The sequence below is a fragment of the Sinocyclocheilus anshuiensis genome, unplaced genomic scaffold, assembly GCF_001515605.1.
Source record: "Sinocyclocheilus anshuiensis isolate Anshui unplaced genomic scaffold, SAMN03320099.WGS_v1.1 scaffold2031, whole genome shotgun sequence".
Lineage (NCBI taxonomy): Eukaryota > Metazoa > Chordata > Actinopteri > Cypriniformes > Cyprinidae > Sinocyclocheilus > Sinocyclocheilus anshuiensis.
The window spans coordinates 32,361-49,783 of record NW_015549686.1 but is presented as its reverse complement, the minus strand read 5'-3'; the positions used below and the strand labels follow the sequence as shown (position 1 = coordinate 49,783).

At 36.8% G+C, this 17,423-nt stretch overlaps 2 protein-coding genes and 1 long non-coding RNA gene across 3 annotated transcripts in view; 1 reads left to right on the top strand and 2 right to left on the bottom strand.

Annotated features, from left to right (window-relative positions):
• Nucleotides 1-15,499, top strand: part of LOC107660450 (integrin alpha-M-like) — a 26,063-nt gene extending 10,564 nt beyond the window's left edge. The window contains exons 5-30 of the mRNA XM_016449754.1: nt 1,436-1,547; nt 1,659-1,789; nt 1,887-2,035; nt 2,286-2,433; nt 2,838-2,988; nt 3,175-3,248; nt 6,404-6,521; nt 6,600-6,739; nt 6,849-6,995; nt 7,107-7,310; nt 8,855-8,988; nt 9,077-9,213; nt 9,913-10,064; nt 10,249-10,380; nt 10,794-10,867; nt 11,822-11,963; nt 12,339-12,437; nt 12,513-12,592; nt 12,725-12,811; nt 13,199-13,277; nt 13,406-13,501; nt 13,588-13,668; nt 13,784-13,894; nt 13,993-14,106; nt 14,444-14,554; nt 14,660-15,499. Coding sequence (XP_016305240.1) covers nt 1,436-1,547; nt 1,659-1,789; nt 1,887-2,035; nt 2,286-2,433; nt 2,838-2,988; nt 3,175-3,248; nt 6,404-6,521; nt 6,600-6,739; nt 6,849-6,995; nt 7,107-7,310; nt 8,855-8,988; nt 9,077-9,213; nt 9,913-10,064; nt 10,249-10,380; nt 10,794-10,867; nt 11,822-11,963; nt 12,339-12,437; nt 12,513-12,592; nt 12,725-12,811; nt 13,199-13,277; nt 13,406-13,501; nt 13,588-13,668; nt 13,784-13,894; nt 13,993-14,106; nt 14,444-14,554; nt 14,660-14,740 — 3,084 coding nt within the window. The 3' untranslated portion in view covers nt 14,741-15,499. The remainder of the gene's footprint in view (nt 1-1,435; nt 1,548-1,658; nt 1,790-1,886; nt 2,036-2,285; nt 2,434-2,837; nt 2,989-3,174; nt 3,249-6,403; nt 6,522-6,599; nt 6,740-6,848; nt 6,996-7,106; nt 7,311-8,854; nt 8,989-9,076; nt 9,214-9,912; nt 10,065-10,248; nt 10,381-10,793; nt 10,868-11,821; nt 11,964-12,338; nt 12,438-12,512; nt 12,593-12,724; nt 12,812-13,198; nt 13,278-13,405; nt 13,502-13,587; nt 13,669-13,783; nt 13,895-13,992; nt 14,107-14,443; nt 14,555-14,659) is intronic.
• LOC107660452 (vegetative cell wall protein gp1-like) lies at nt 3,209-5,073 on the bottom strand. Its single transcript, XM_016449756.1, has 2 exons — nt 3,702-5,073; nt 3,209-3,273 (listed from the first exon to the last, which is right to left on the bottom strand). The coding sequence occupies exon 1, from the start codon at nt 4,914-4,916 to the stop codon at nt 4,329-4,331; it is 588 nt and encodes a 195-aa protein (XP_016305242.1). The 5' UTR covers nt 4,917-5,073; the 3' UTR covers nt 3,209-3,273; nt 3,702-4,328.
• The window catches only part of LOC107660453 (uncharacterized), a 12,348-nt gene continuing 852 nt past the window's right edge, over nt 5,928-17,423 (bottom strand). Inside the window, exons 2-4 of the long non-coding RNA XR_001631003.1 lie at nt 16,256-16,259; nt 15,275-15,288; nt 5,928-5,939 (exon numbers count right to left, since the gene is read on the bottom strand). This is a non-coding gene — a long non-coding RNA (uncharacterized LOC107660453). The remainder of the gene's footprint in view (nt 5,940-15,274; nt 15,289-16,255; nt 16,260-17,423) is intronic.

Sequence of the window (17,423 nt, the reverse complement as noted above, 5' to 3'; positions counted from 1 at the left end):
CCTCTGCCATTAACGCTGGCTGATTGGTGCGAAATGCATTCTGGGATACCTGGCTGCCTCAAGTTCGCACAAGTCACCTCTGCATGCATCCTTGATAAAAGGGGCGGAGCAAGAACACATCCGGGGATTTGAACTGTAGTTGGCTAGATGTGAACTTTGAATTGGAACAGTACTTGGGCGACGACTGATGACGTTTCACAAGTCCACAAGAACACAAGTACAGACATGAACGCATATTGAGAAACGGCCCATGTGTTTTTAATTAAGATGCAGAATAAGTTTTGATAAATATAAGGGATGGCCCACTTTAACAGACCAGCTGGCCCACTTTACCTGAAAATAAATTTGTCTGGAGTGCATGATCTCAAAATGTTTATGGGTATATACCTTGCAAATAACACCTTATATGAACTGTATTCAAATTGAAATATTATAGCTGGAACTTAAATTTAACAGTAAGTAAAGTAAAGGAAAGAAAAAAATGCATCTAAATATTTTAAATAAAAAGGAAAATATAAATAAAACAAGCCTACATCAGTTATACAGCGCTATTGTTGCTGATGTGTGTCACGACAAGCGTGACGAGACCCGTATCGTGGGTGGTGAATCGCATTTTTTCAGTTCGGTTTGAATATCGTCACACCTCTACTTATTACATTTTAAATAGGGTATAATTTATAATCTGTAGGCTAACCTATTACATTTCCAAAGTAACCTTCCCAACACTTTTTTACTAAACATTTATGAATGCCTTTATAAACATTTACATTTACATTGGGGAAAAATTTTACTTGCAAAACTAATCATTTGCATTCTTAATTCCCAAACGATTAAACATTAATTAAAAGGAAAGATGATATGACGATGGTAAACATGGCTCTGTCCCAACTTTTTTGGAGTGTGTTGCAGCTATCAAAATCCAAATTTGTTCATTTTTACAAAATACAATTAAGCTGGCCAGTGAAATCATTGGAAATATTTTCTATGTATTTTTGTCAATTACATAACGGTTAAAGAGACTGAACAAATCCCATATTCTTGATTTTATGGCATTTTGCAAAACGTCCCAACTTTTTGGAATTGGGGTCGTATGTTAAACAATCCCTGTCAATGTGAGAACATAAAATATTAGTGCCATTTTTATACATTACTAAGACAAATTCTTTTATGATAGCCTAAAAAAATGCTAACATTTGTAATCCAAAATCATGAAAGAAAAATGCTAGATTTGGTACATGTATTAATGTAAAAAAGTATGGACATCAGCATGGTTTTGGTTAGTATTTGAATTATCTGAATCATTGTTAGATATATACCTGCAACTTGCAGACAAACATAAAGATGGACAAAATGATGAAATTTTGCACCTCCAATTTTACACTAGTGTCCAGATTAGAGTTTGTCATGTTGAAAATAACATCTTAATTTCTCTCAGGTTTGTGGTCCAACCATACCTAAGAACTGTGACGTAACAACTTACAACGGCATGTGCTTTAAAATCAGTTCAGATAATGTTGCGAGCAGATCTGTGCCAAGGACTCTGAGAGGTATTTGAATGGAGTTGTAACAAATCTGTCTTCATACTTCATACTGTATCGCTGCTGAGCAGCTTCAGATTGATGAAAACATGATGCAATTCTTTGTTTCTCTAACCTCAGAATGCCCAAAATCACAAATTGACATTGCTTTTTTAATGGATGGATCTGGAAGTGTAAATTATGCAGATTTTAATAAGATGAAGGCTTTTGTTATAGAAATGATCAAAAGTTTTTTAGACCATGATACACAGGTAGGATAATCAATGCATTTATTATGTTCTAGATTATGTATGATTTTTTGCCCCCCAATTTTCATAGCATCAGTAACTAAATCTATCTGTCTTACAGTTTGCCATTGCACAGTTTTCTACAAATTGTTACATTCATTACAAGTTTAAACAAAGTTTCAAAAATGCCAAGTTGTGGGAAGATGCAGTGAATAAGATATCTCAAAATAAGGGATGGACTAACACCGCAAAAGCTATAGAACAACTTGTGTAAGACATGCTTGCTGATATTTCATTAAACTTCTATTTAACCATGAAATACTTCTGACAGAAAATCTGATGAGACTGAGCACAGAAAAAAACAATTACATCCTAATTTTAAAACACTTAAAAGAAAGAAAAAAGAAAAAGAGAAACTAAGACAACTGTGATATGTGAACTTAATAAGAAATGTATCTTATAGAGTTGCATCATTAAACTATTTATTGATTAAATATTCTGTACTATTTTCTATAAACAGGAGGGAGCTATTTGTAAGTGAAGCAGGTGCAAGACCATCAGCCAGTAAAATTCTGGTTGTTATAACAGATGGCGAATCAACTGATTCTTTCTTGGCTGAAGCTGTTCAACAAGCACAAGCAAAAAGTATAACACGATATGCTATTGGGGTAAGATCAATATGTAGCCCTTCCTAATGTGTTTGTCTTGCAAAAGATTTTAAGTTTTCAAAGTGATTTTGTTCACTGTGTAAATTAAATGCATGTAAAATGGAAATTCTGTCATCATTTGCTCACCTCCTATGTCATTCCAAACATGTACGACTCACTTTCTTCTGAAGAATTTTTATTTTTTGTCCATCAATAAAAGTCACTGGGGCCCAGTGTTGTTTTGGACCCAGCTGACTTTTTATTTTATGGACAAAAACAGTTGAAACATTCTTCAAAATATAAAATATCTTATTTTGTCTTAGAACAATAAAACATATATGTTTGGAATGACATGAGGTTGAATAAACTATGCCAGAAGTTATAAACATTATATTTGAGGTGCGTTATGCCTGCATTTTTCCTAGGTTGGCAATGCTTTTGATATTGACAAAGCCACAAGGGAGCTGGCAATTATTGCATCTTTACCCACCAATAAGCATGTGTTCAAAGTAACTGACTTTGACGCGCTGGAAAGTATCCGTGAACAACTCAAAGACAACATTATTGCCATTGAAGGTATGTTTGCAGAGGAAATCAAAGAATGAATGACTGGCAGAATGTTTACATTTTACAGTTATCAGCTGTTATGTGAGTACAGGTACCTTGTGCATTGGGTTGATTTATAAAAATAATAATAATAATAATAATAATAATAATAATCAATAACAAGTTAACTGTGATGTTGCTTCTTTTATTTGCTAGGAACCCAGACCTCTGGTGATTCATCTCGGATGGAGTTTTCACAGGATGGGTTTAGTGCAGCATTAACATCAAATGTAATTATATTAACTTATCTGACACCTACGGAGCCCCTAAAGGGACATGGCGGTGGGAAAAAAATTTGGGGTGGGAGGAAATTTTTTTTTGCGTTCTCTCGCAAAACTTTTGCGTTCCCTCGAGAAACTTTGCGTTCCCTCGCAAAACTTTTGCATTCTCTCGCAAAGATATTTGCGTTCCCTTTTGCGTTCTCTTGCAAATATATTTTGCGTTCCCTCGCAAAACGTTTGCGTTCTCTCGCAAAAGATATTTGCGTTTTGCGAGGGAACGCAAATATCTTTGCGAGAGAACGCAAAAGTTTTGCGAGGGAACGCAAAGTTTCTCGAGGGAACGCAAAAGTTTTGCGAGAGAACGCAAAAAATCTGACAAATATTCTTTCCTCCCACCCCAAATTTTTTCACTCAATCTGATTTTTTTCCACCACCATGTCCCTTTAGGGGCTCCGTAGACACCTGTTATGCGATGCTGGAGTAATATACAGTGCACAACGAAGGAATATAATCCAAAGAGTACTTTAATAAATCCAGGGAGAAAACACAGGGTAAAAATCAACATCAATACAAACATAATACCAGACAAAGAACTAGGGGGAAACTAAGGGCTTAAATACATGGAGTAATCAGTAAAAACAGAAACAGGTGAGGAGCTAATTCATCAAAACCAATGGAAACAAACGAGGAAACTCAGGCAAACAGGAACACAGAGAAACTAAACCAAAACAGAACAGAATATACATGTTACAGTACTCCCCACCCCGGAGCAGTCCAACTGTGGAGGGAAGGTGGGGGCTCTGGAGGTTGACAAGGTTTAGATGAAGGGTAGGCAAAAAGAAGGAGTGACAGTTCTAGGGGCCAGGGAGGAGAAGACGGTGGGAGGAGCCAGGGAGGAGCAAGGAGCAGGAGGATCCTGATGTTGGTCCAGAGACCAGTCAGGACGAGGGAGGTGTTGACTTGGCAGACGACACCCTGGGGATGAGCGATGGAGATGGAGCCGCTGAAGGTGGAGACCCAGGTGGAGCTGAGTAGACGGAGAGCCAGGGTGACACCAGAGGTCTGGAGGGCCAAGGTGGAGCTGATGGATCATGCAACTGAGGTGGAGGCGGGAACCCAGAAGACCACGGTGGAGCCAGAGTGACTGAGGACAAAGGTGGAGCCAGAGGGAAGTAGGAGCCAGACAGAGCCTGAGGGATGGAGAGACGAGGCGAAGCCGGAGGAATGGAATCCCGTGGCAAAGGAGGGTCGATTACTGACCAAGGCGGAGCCGGATGGATGAGGGAGCCCAGTGGAGCCAGTGGGATCATGGGCCACGGTGGAGACTAGGGAGCAAGGAGCCAAGGCAGAGCCAATGGGTTGGAGGGCCGAGGAGGAGTTTGGGACTAAAAGGCTGGACAGGGGATCCTCACGCCTAGGCAGAGCTGGAGACTGGAAGGCCTGAGGCGGATCCGGACGACAGGATGGAGCGGAATGAGGATGAGCTGAGGGACTGACAGGAACCAGTGAAGGCATGGCTGAGGAACTGGCTGGTTCTAGGAGAGGAGGCGGGAGAGGGAGGCTGGGAGGGAACACAGGAGAACATGAGCTGGGTGGAACCAGCAGAGACTCAGGAGACGTAGGAGATTCAGGAGAGCTGGACGGAACCAGCTGAGACGAAGGTGTTTCGGAGAACATTGGGTATTACCTTCCCAACCAGTCAATTAAATCCTCATCAAAATGTCCATAAGTTCCTTCAAATAGCTTCCAGAGGCCATATCCACTGCATTTACGGCAATGGGGTTGTGGGCGGGGCTTTCCTCTAAGCCTTCGATCTCCACTAATACTCCCTCAACAATCCATGATGTTGCCGGCTCGCACACCTGGTCAGACTCTTCGTAAGGCTCAGGCTCCGGGGCGATGGTCGGCTCAGTCTCTTCCTCTTGCACTGGCTCGTGCATTGCGGCAGGCTCGGGCTCTCTGTCTGTGGCGGGCTCAAGCAACATCTCTGTTGTGTCGCTCGTGGGTGGTGGCAGGCTGGTCTCTGGATTTGGAGAGGGGCTGGTGAAGTCCTCCTGCGCGAGGCCGATGGGGAAAGCCGATTTATTGTTCACCAGCACCGAAAAGCGACAAAAGCGTCGAAATTCTCCCAGGGACCGTTCCCTGGGAGGTGTGCCTTGGTCCAGATAATGAGTCAGGCACGCCAAATCCAAAAAGTCTCTGCTGTGATCCTCCAGGGAATGGTCTTCCTGCTCCAGGCATGTTTTCTTGTAAAACATACTCCAATAATATTTATTTTATTTACAAGTTTGAAAAAAAAAAATTTTTTTTTACAGTGTATTACATAAATTGGGAGCTGTTGAATTGCTGTCTTTACTGTTCTGTTTAATTCAAGCATTTGCGTGTTATTCATGTCTTTTCCCCACTATAACATAGTAATATTAGGTTACATTAATTTTAAATTTATTGTCAGTATTTTATTTAAACAACAATTTACGTTTACCTCTTAATGTGATATAATAATTTTGGGGCATTTGTTTGAAAGAGAGTAGGAGAAATAAAACGTGTTTTCCGTAGATAATAAAACGTATTTTCATGGGGGAAAACATGGAAATAGTTTCTCGTTTTTACCCTCTTGTGTATTACATTTATTTGCTTGGTCAGTATTTTGGGGTTTCATCAATGCGATGTTACGGCTAGACGCTTAGCAACAAACACCCACTCTTGTGCCTCATATTCACATGCATTTGACAGTAATGGAAAGACCATGCGGTGTATAATAAATAGTTGTTTCTGTGCTTGAATGGAAAAAATGTCAAATGGTACAGAAAAAGAATTTGAAATAAGAAGAGACCGTTTCATTCTTACCTTTATAATATGAAAAGTCCATTCTGGAAAACTTGATAGTATAGTCGGTAATGTGAGGATGTCCCAGTGCCGGTATGTAAACACATTCATCCAATCACTGATGCTGACACCGCAAATGAGCAAATAAGGACATTAACCCGGGGGTTAGGAATGTAGGCTACAGTGTGACATGTCAGTTTATGAATACACAGGATTAATTGTGAAACGTGTGAAGCAAGGTAACCAGGATTCTGTTTGAATGACCAAGGGTTAATATTTAATACAGGCAGCTTATCTAGAAATTCATTTTTAATATTCCTATAATATTATGCACTCAGACAGATATAATAATGACTGCAGTGGGAGCTTTCCAGTGGAAAGGTGGATATCAGCTTTACAAACAGAACGATCAGTTAAATGTCTTTCAAGCTGGAAGTGAGCATGACAGTTATTTAGGTAAGATCTCTTCTTTGTGTAAATCAAAATAAATCAGTCAAATACCTCAGAATATTTTAAAGTCTGTTTTATTTACAGGTTATTCCTTGGCAATAGCGACAATGTTCGGAGCAAAGTATGCAGTCATGGGAGCACCAAGATACAAGCATAAGGGACAAGTAACTGTTTCAAGAATTGATAATATTCGAAGCAATTTAAAGGAACTGGATCCCCCTAAGGTTATAAAGCTGATATTTCTGGAAAATATTAGCACATTGCACCAGCAGGTGAAAGTAAGTAAGCTCAAAATAGACTGTATGTTAAACTATATTGCTTCCCTTTTCTCAGCCTCAGATTGGCTCATATTTTGGAGCTGAGGTTTGTGTGGTGGATTTGAACAGTGACTCCAGAACAGACCTCCTGTTGGTATCGGCACCAACATACATGGAGCCTGACCGGGAGGGCAAAGTGTTTGTTTACACCATCAGTCGTCGGGTAAGTGATGGGGATGAAATGTTTTACAGAATTTTGAAAATCAGTTCTGATTTAAATTTAGATATTTGATTTGCTTGTTTGTTTACTTCTCTCTCTGGTCTGTCTTCATAGTCTTACTTCATTTTTTCGGGTATGGTGCTGGTGGGAATGGCAGGTCAGAGGGGTCGGTTTGGTTCTTCTTTGGCCAGTCCAGCAGATCTGAATAATGATGGTTACATGGATGTGCTGATTGGAGCTCCTTTAGAGGAGGATGGGCAGGGCAGCATCTACATCTTCAATGGAGGAGTAGATCAAATAAATTCTGCATATTCACAGGTACAATGGATGGGAAAAGAGTTAATAAAAAAAGAGACAAATTAACAGTTAAACCCGTTTTTTTGGAACTTTGCACAAATAGGATAAAAACATGTTCTGTTACTTACTTTTAAAGCATTAGAGACACAAATCTTGTTATTTTTTTTTGTGAGAACTACTAGATATTTTAACTTTTAATATTTTAAAAATGTAATTTAAAATTAACCGAGATGCTAATTTAAAATTAAGCATGTTCTTAATTTTTTTTACACTGATTATAGATTTGACTACATTCATCAAGAACAACCATTACTCAACCCTGTTACCCAAGTTGTTGTAAGACAAAAAAAAAAAAAAAAAAAAAAAAAAAAAAAAATCAAACAAATAATTTTCCTTAATGTATTGGAAATAGTTTTATTAATAACAGAGCAACATTCCAAGTGTTTATTGTCAAAATAAACCAACAAAAAATCCTGTTGAACCCTGTTTGTGGTCAGTGCCTATTTAAACTGTCTTAAAGGGATAGTTCACCCAAAAATGAAAATTTGATGTTTATCTGCTTACCCCCAGGGCATCCAAGATGTGGGTGACTTTGTTTCTTCAGTAGAACAAAAACGAAGATTTTGAACTCAAACCGTTGCAGACTATCAGTCTTATAATGTAAGTGGATGGAAATGACGGCTTTGAGAGTAAAACAAAAAAACGCACAAACAAAATCAAATTAAACCCTGCAGCTCGTGACGATACATTGATGTGTAAAGACACAAAACGATCGGTCTGTGCAAGAAACTGAACAGTATTTATATCGTTTTTTACCTCTGATTTTCACCGCAATGTCCGAACTGTCTGTCCTGAGCGCGTCCTCCTGAGCTCGTCCTTCTGAGCGCGTTCTCAACAGCCAGCGCCTGACGCGTCTTCTTCTTCTTCTTGCTTTATGGCGGATCGAAGACTTATAAGTGCATTACTGCCACCTATCGCTCAAATGGACCATTAACACTCTATCTACAATCTCAGTTAGGAGTGTCATTGGTCCATTTGAGAGATAGGTGGCGGTAATGCACTTATAAGTCTGCGATCCACCTTAAAGCAAGAAGAAGAAGAAGACGCGTCAGGCACCGGCTGTTGAGAATGTGCTCAGGAGGATGCGCTCAGGACAGACAGTTCGGACATTGCGGTGAATCAGAGGTAAAAAACGATATGCATACTGTTCAGTTTATTGCACAGACCGATCGTTTTGTGTCTTTACACATCAATGTATTGTCACAAGCTGCAGGGTTTCATTTGGTTTTGTTTGTGTATGTTTTTTTGACTCCCAAAACCCGTGATTCCCATCCACTTACATTATAAGACTGACAGACTGCAACGGTTTGAGTTCAAAATCTTCGTTTGTGTTCTACTGAAGAAACAAAGTCACCTACATCTTGGATGCCCTGGGGGTAAGCAGATAAACATAAAATTTGAACTATCCCTTTAACTGTTACTGTTTTTCTGTTTTACCTGAAGACCCTCCACCTTGAAATCCTCTGTCTCATTCTCCCTCTTTCCTTCACTGTATGTGATGACAGAGGATTGCTGGATCATCTGTGCGACCAGGTTTGCGGTTCTTTGGGATTTCGTTGAGTCAGTCCTCTCTAGACCAGACTCAAGACAGCCTTCCTGATATTGCTGTTGGGTCCATGGGAGCAGTTCTGCTTCTCAGGTGTGTTTTGTTTTATAAAGAATTCTAAATATACAAATATACAGATTCAGTCATGATCATTCATATGTGTTATATGTGTATCATTCAGGTCCAGACCCATCATGCATTTGGAAACTAGAGTAACTTACAACCCATCCAAAATACCAACCGGTGAAACAGGCCAGTCACTTAAAAACACCATGGAAGTCTGCTTCACCATGAGTCCACATAGACACAGCATAAGTGGTTTGTCCAAAATTAGAAATATTCTTTGATGTTGTAAAGTGTGTAAACTTTTTAATGTGCAGATAGTCTTCTCCTGTGCCAGGTTAAACTGCAGGGACAACTATAAGTTTACTGTCTCTGTGGTGTACCAAAATATTTACATGATAATCCCAAATCAGCAGCATTGGCTCAACCAGTGCTGGGAATTTGGGGGCGGGGCTATCGGTTGGACCAACCAATGGCAGTAAGGGGGCGTGCTCAGGAAACCTGTATGAAAACAGACTTATGTTGATGTAGCTAGTGGCACAGACTTAAGCTTTAAACACAAGTTTTATTCACTCTGAGAGAGAATTCATGTAAGTAGACACATAAAATTATCAGAGTCAGAGACAGCTGTGAAATTTTGGGGTCAGTATTTATTTATTTTGGGAAAGAAATGAATAAATTATAAATTAAATTGATTAATTAATTAATTTTAAATTGTATTACTGTTTTTATTGTATTTGTGATCAAATACAGTACCAATCGCAAACATGGTACTGTATTTTTATAATATATTTATGTTCAAAGTCTTATGTCTTTGACTTAAAGAGTACTACATTTTTAAAATTTAAAACTTTTAAAATGTAAATAAAATGTGTATGTGTCCTCTGTGTATTACTTTGGCTGATTTAAAAAAATAAAATATATATATAAGACTGTTTTATGTTTATTATCTAGGCTTAACAGCAAATATTAATTACACCATAATGCTGGATGCCAAGCGACAGAAATATCGAGCATATTTCTTACCCAAAAACCGCTTCCACAATAATGATATGAAGATAAGGTTTTACGAAGAAACTTGCAAAAGTCATCCTTTCCTTATAGACGTAAGTCTGAAACATTTTCTCATACTTTTAAATATCTAAGTCTGTTATTCTGGCTAAATGAAATAACAATTATAAATGGGAATAGTTAAGTGCTGTACCTTATAGTAAGATGCAACAATGTGCCAACACAAATCTGAAAATTATGATTTTATGGTACATGAATATCTTATATGTATCCCATCAGGCTTTCTCAGAAGATGCTCTGAACTCATTGTCCAATCAGTTAACATTCACATTTGAGGGTCTACCATCTGCCAAATTGCAAAACATAAGGCCAATACTGCTGCCGGGGATAAAGACCACCACAGACCACAATGTAAGAGAAGGCAAAACTATTTCAAAGCATCGTCAGATGTATAATTCAGATGTAATGTGAAAGGTATAGCTCACCAAAAAATGGAACTTCTGTCACTATTTACTGTCACCTGTATGACTTTTTTTTTTTTTGAACACAAGAGTAGATATTTTGAAAAATGTCTATGCTTGTATGCTTGTCCGTATAATGAAAGTCAATACAGAGTCATACAGAAAGGCAATTGGAATGAAACAATAGTAATGATGACAGAATTCTTGCATTGCACATGGTATTATTTTCATTTACTACACTCTTTTTGACAAATGTCTGAACATCTACTATCTAGTGTAATAGGAGATGTAGTTTTATATTATTTAAGAATGTTTTTATTTTCATCATGTATATCTAAATATCTTAAAATCTTTATTCCACAGCTGGATTTTGAGATAAATTGTGGACATGATGACATCTGTGTTGATGACCTCAGGATGGATTTCAGTTTCTCTGGGTGAGCAAATATTTACATTTAGTTATTCTGTATTCCATTAAAGAACAACACAAATAAATTTGCAAATAATAGCCTTAATTATGCGTTACTTGTACAAAACCAAATGCAATATTCCAGGGTAAGAAGCAACGTAACGCTATACACAAACAATACCAGACAATGAACTGAGGGAACTGAAGGTCTTAAATAAAGAGTGAAACAAACTCAATACAAAACAGGTGTGCTCTAATTAGTAACAATGAATAACCACGACAACTGATGATAAGAATGAACATTAGTGATCGTTTTACTGACTTTCTTATTCAGCCTCGTTCATCAAAAAGAACAAATCTTTATTCAAGTCATTTCGTTCATGTACGAGCCTTGTTATAAATGTTATACTTTTAACAGCCAAATTCCCCAAACACATCCACCTATGCAATCTTGATCATATTCCGAATGAAAAAATCATTATTATACAGCCAAATATAATTTACAGGGAACATATATAATTACTTTACCTTCCGAGTCTTTCGTTCATTTTTTCACATGACAGACGCAATGAACGGATCGTTCATGAATGAACCGTCACTACTGAACATAGGAACAAGGAAACAGAAAACAAGAAGAAACAAACGAAAAGTCAAACAACAGAACGTGACAGCGTTCTCTCACAAAACTTTTGTGTTCTCTTGCAAAAGTATTGCATTCCACCGAGAAATTTAGCATTTTCCTTCGAACCTCATATTATTTCCTTTACAAAGATTTTGCAAACAAGCGCAAACTTTCTCACAAAAGACGAGTTTTGCAAGAGAATGCAAATGAAATCTTCTTCTTATTATTATTTATTATTCTTATATATATATTTTTACAATCACCATGTCCCTTTAGGAGCTCCATACAACATCAAATTATGGAATCAACCTTGTTTCATTCCAATAAAAATGTTTTTTTTCTTTTGTTTCTGTGATCCAGTTCTACAAATATCGAGGTTGGGATCATGCAGGAAATCGATGTGGCAGTGTTTGTAGAGAACAGAGGAGAAAACTCATACAACACATTCTTCACCCTCAACTACCCCTTTGGACTTTCCTACAGGAGAATCACATCTAAACAGGTAAAGCCAGAATGATTTTGAAAAAAGACACCAAAAACGATATCTATAAAGATAACTTTAACGATAACTATATTAACGTCCACACCATTTCACAATGACGTTCTGTTTATTATGTTTTTGTTGTCTTCTGATCTTTAAAGCCGGGTGGATTCTGATTGGCTGTCAATGTTTCATCAGCTGGAAAAAATCATTCTGAAATTGATTCCAGCAATATTGTTCCTCTGTGTCGTTACCGTTATAGTTGTGGTGTGGACTTCCCTATTGTCATAGAGTTATAGTATATCATGATAGTTATCATCCTTGGTTTGAATAGCAATTGGAATGACAATTATTGTTATTGAATGAATGTTTATGGATCATTTTCTGTTTGAGCAGGGCAGAGTGGAGTGTGTATCTCTTGACAGTGAGCAAAAAGGTACATTTGGAGAGACCACCTGCCACATAAGCAAACCCATCCTCAAGGGCAACGCTCAGGTGAGGTCACTTTTAAAACTGTCCTGTGCATTTGGCTTTTTTAGCACTTCTCATTTTCTCTGTGTCCACTTCTAGGCTGTGTTTCATATTACATACAGCATCGATAAAGAAAGCACCTTCGATCAACAGGTCAGATTTACTGCTAGAATCAACAGGTATGGCACATTTGATAGATATCACCTTCATCTGCATCGCTCAACTGTGAGCTTTTGAGTAGCTGCTCACATATGAGAAACTGATAACTGGAAATACTACTACTAACCAAAACCCTCCATCATCACTTACAGTGGGAATGACCAACACTCTCAAACCAGTGAATTATTCAGAGAGAAAAGCATTGGTGTCAAATATGCCATCTATATTGCCTTAATAAGGTTAGTGCTTTGGTTCTCTATAACAGACATTCTCAACTGGATTTGTTTCGGCACCCAGATTTGACAATGGATGTTACGTTTCTGCTTGACATTCAAAGTAAAATCTGGGATTCTAAAGCAAAGCCAATTGAAATTTAATGTTTGATTTAGACAGGGTTCTGTGATCTTTATAATATGTTTTATAGTATTACTATTTTACTGCACGCTTTACCGAATAAATTAAGCCTTGAGTAAAGCATTTTCAAAAACATAAAAAAAAAATCTTAAGGATTCCAAACTTTTGACCAGTAGTGTGTGTGTGTGTGTGTGTGTGTGTGTGTGTGTGTGTATAAACACACAAAATATTAAATAACTGTTTGACACATTTTTCCTTTTATTTTGAATAAGACATGAAGATTCAACCCTCCACATTAATTTTACTGCACAGAAAAATGATACTGATAAACCAGTCAAACAGATACTAAAGGTACTGTAATGAAATTCACACACTTCCATGAACACAAAACTGAATTAGATAAAGATTGTCTGATCCAAAACTAGAGTTCGATGTCTCTTTTTCTTTATCAATGTCTTTTCAAAAATGGTCTCTTTCAGGTTGAAAATGACTTTAGAGAACTAAGTTTCAAAGTTTTCATCAGAGTACCAGTGATGTTGGGAGATAAATCTATCTGGACTAATAAAAACATACAGGTAAGCATGAATGTGTTAGAAAAAGCCCATATTGATTCACATTCATCAAAATAAAAACAACCAAACACTAGAGTATGTGCTTTTAGATTCCAGGCTGTGTGAAACAGAGGGATGAGCGACCTGTCGTAACTGATTTTGTCGAAGTAATTAAAAAGGATCGTGTGGTGGTGAGCGATTTAGTTTCATTCCCTGATCTAACATAAACAAGTCCGTAAAAGTAAGATTTTATCTTCTCTGCACATTGACCTCATTACTCCATCTCTCCTGATGTGTTTGTGTCAGAACTGCTCTGTGGCGGTGTGTGCCGATTTCAGCTGTGACGTCACTCTCATAAAGAATGAAAGGATGCTCTATAATATAACTGGCAATGTGAGCTCTGAATGGATTGAGCAGGTCTACGACTTTTAAAGCAAATTCATATCACAAAATAAACCATATATTCATATTTTTGTGTCATCATTTTTTTTTATGTCACGATCTGTTTCTCTTAGACTGGACTCGGAGCAGCTGTTTTTCATCTGGTCAGTTCAGCATCTCTGGATTATGACCAGAGCAAATATGTTTTCTTTTCCTCTGATTCTCAACAAACTGTACCATCTGTTCAGGTAATGCATTTTCTTTACAGATTATCCAGAAATGTTAGAAAATGTAAATGAAATTTGAAAAAGAATAACATTTAAACCTAAAAATGAACATTTAACGTAATGAAAGTACGGTTATAATGTGCAATGTAAATATAATTAGATTAGATTTTCCAATCCATGTATACCTACAACCACAATGATATTATATTGGTAAATCTTCTAATATTTTCATTTACATGTAGTCATTTAGCAGACGTTTTTATCCAAAGCAACTTAGAAATGAGGATATTATAGATATATAGAGGATATATATATAGGTATATAGAGGAAATATTGTACGATGTATTTGTGTATGTAGATTAATACTCAAGTGGAGGTGTATGAGGAGGTGAATCTGACTAAAGAGATCTCTGGGGGTGTAATAGGAGGACTGCTGCTACTGGCTCTCATCACAGCGGCCCTCTATAAGGTGTGTATACTGGATGTTTAGTTTCAAACCTTTCATTTTCAGCAGTCTACATACCTTGGGTTTCATTTTTCAATGTTGTAATGCATATGCTTTATTTCCTTTCAGGCTGGTTTTTTCAAAAACCAGTACAAGCAGCTGCTAGAGGACGCAGAGGAAAGCCCTGAAGAGGGGCCAACCACAAAATAACACAAAATATAAAATAAACAAAAATAACTTTAGATCAACCACAATAGTGATGTATTTCAGATTCAAATGTGGCTTACATGCAAGTGAAATTATTTTCCAGGACCAATTTATTAATGAGGCTTATTATATGCATATGCTTGCAAATATTATTGATATACTGCTTGTACAATAATCATAAGTTTTCCGTTAACAACCTCTGTAATGTCCTTATTAAATAAAAGGGCCTGCTGTACCTGATGCTTTAAATGGAGGAGAAACAGCTACTAACACCTCAAATACTGTTATGACTACATCAGGGAGGTTTAAATCTGTAGTGTGTGATTTCAGTGCACTTAACAAATTAGCAAAAATAATGACTGCTTTCAAACATGTTTCCTAAACACACATTACATTTCATTAGAGGTAGGGCTAAGGTAGAGTTAGTAATTTATGACCAATGAAAACTTTAGAATCGGCTACAGGTCAGCTTTGTGCTTGACTGGTTTGGGTGGGAAATTTTTTTTATTAAGGCTCCATTTTCAGACTTTTAACAACTGAAACATCTAATTCTGCAAACACCAGGAAATGTGAGCGGAACTATTTGAAATGAGAAGTGAAAGCAGTGCAAGTCAGCGAATTCACTCAAAACACAGACAACATGCAATTGTGTTGATGAGGAAACCGACATGTTCAAACAGATAAACCTCATTAGACCGCTTGTGGAATTAATATGAACCACAGAAAAAATAAAATAAAATAAAATAACCTCTTATCTCACAATATAACCCATGTGAAAAAGAAGTGTGCTTAATTGTATTAAAAGTGTGTTTTTTGTGTACTTCAAATCTTAAAAGTATACTTTTTAAAAAGTGCACTTGCAGATAATATAATATAATTTAAATGAAAGGCAACTTAAGTGTACTTAATGACAATATTTCTTAACATACTTGTGCACTTTTTAAAAATGCACTGTATAATAATGTCTAGTTAAGTATTACTTAAACATACATTTTACATTGTTATGATTTTATAGTGTTTAAAATAAGTACACTTTTTTTGATATATTTAACAATATACTAAAGCACATGCAAAATAATTTATTTTAATTTCAACTTAAGTGTGTTGTCCAAAATTACATTTGTTAATGTATTTTAAATGTATTTAGTCTATAATACATACTGTGTGCATTAATGCCTTTAAAATGTATTTTTCTTCTAAACTTCAATACACTTATTATACATGATACTTCAATACAATTTTCATCACCCATCACCAGCTCCTGCTCTATGAACTCTATGAAGTTTAATTTTCTACATAATATTTAACATACAGTGTCATTTACGAGAGTACTGTATTTGTACAGTATGTAGGCTAATAGTAATATACTGTACTTTACATCTGTGTACAGAATACTTTCAATGTCATTATGTTGTTCTAAGTCGCTTAAACACATTTAATTGCATTAATTGCAAACAAAAGTTTAACAAATGTAAACAAAATTCATTTGGATTCAAATACATTTTATTTTAATTATACTAAGCTACACTACACTGTAAAAAAATGATTGACTTTTAGTTAGGTGAATGAGTCATGAATGCGTCTAACCATAGTCTTTGGTCTAACTACACAATGAGTTAGAACAACTTGAACAGAATTGGAAAACTTGAAATAATAACATTTAACCATGCCTTAAGTATCTCTTTTGTTTAATGAGTATGCGCCAAAAATATTACGTCATGACGGCGCACTACTTCACCAGAGTTTGAAAAATGCGCTGTCTGCCATGTTTCTGTAATCGCGATGCGTGAGGGAACTTTGCTGATCAAACAAGAGGAGAACAAAGGAGCGCCACGTTTAGATGATTACAGATGAGAGTTTATGTACTGCAAATAATGAGTCAAGTAAGTATATCTTGGTATAAGCTGTCTTTATTGTTAATTTTTGCCATTTGTTCTCACAATATGGACTCTAAATGTTAATTAATCGTGTCCTATAATCTATGACTAATGTGACCAGATTTCTGAAATGAAAACTGGGGACATTTCCCAGTTCAGTGATCAAAATTTCACTGAAATCTCTCGTGCTTATCTACAAAATTAAAAAATGGGGACAATATATTTGTGTATGTTTTTTAATTGTTTTGGTTTCTATATATTAATATCATAATTAGTAATTACAATGATGTTTAAGGCTCAAACTTGTTGAACTTGTACAACAAACTTGTTGTACTTGTTGTACCTGCACTCACTTACATCACTAACACATCCCTTCACACTGGTGTTTTCCCCTCAGCATTTAGACAGGCTCGTATAACCCCTCTACTTAAGAAACCCACCCTTAACCTATATCTTTTAGAGAACTACAGACCAGTTTCCATTCTTCCTTTCTTTGCAAAAACACTTGAACGAGCTGTGTTCAACCAAGTCTCTGCCTTTCTCACACAGAACAACCTCCTCGACAGCAAACAGTCTGGTTTCATAAGTAGACATTTAACCGAGTTAAAACACAGAACAACCTCCTCGACAGCAAACAGTCTGGTTTCAGAAGTAGACATTTAACCGAGTTAAATGCCTTGATCTCAGTTGTTGAAGCCCTAAGACTGGCAAGAGCGAATTCCAAATCTTCAATACTTATCTTGCTGGATCTGTCTGCTGCTTTTGACATGGTTAACCACTAGATCCTCCTGTCAACCCTACTGGCAAAG

What these genes read in the sequence shown, in the direction of transcription:
- LOC107660452 (XM_016449756.1), bottom strand. Translation starts at nt 4,916, where the DNA reads ATGTTCTCCGAAACACCTTCGTCTCAGCTGGTTCCGTCCAGCTCTCCT.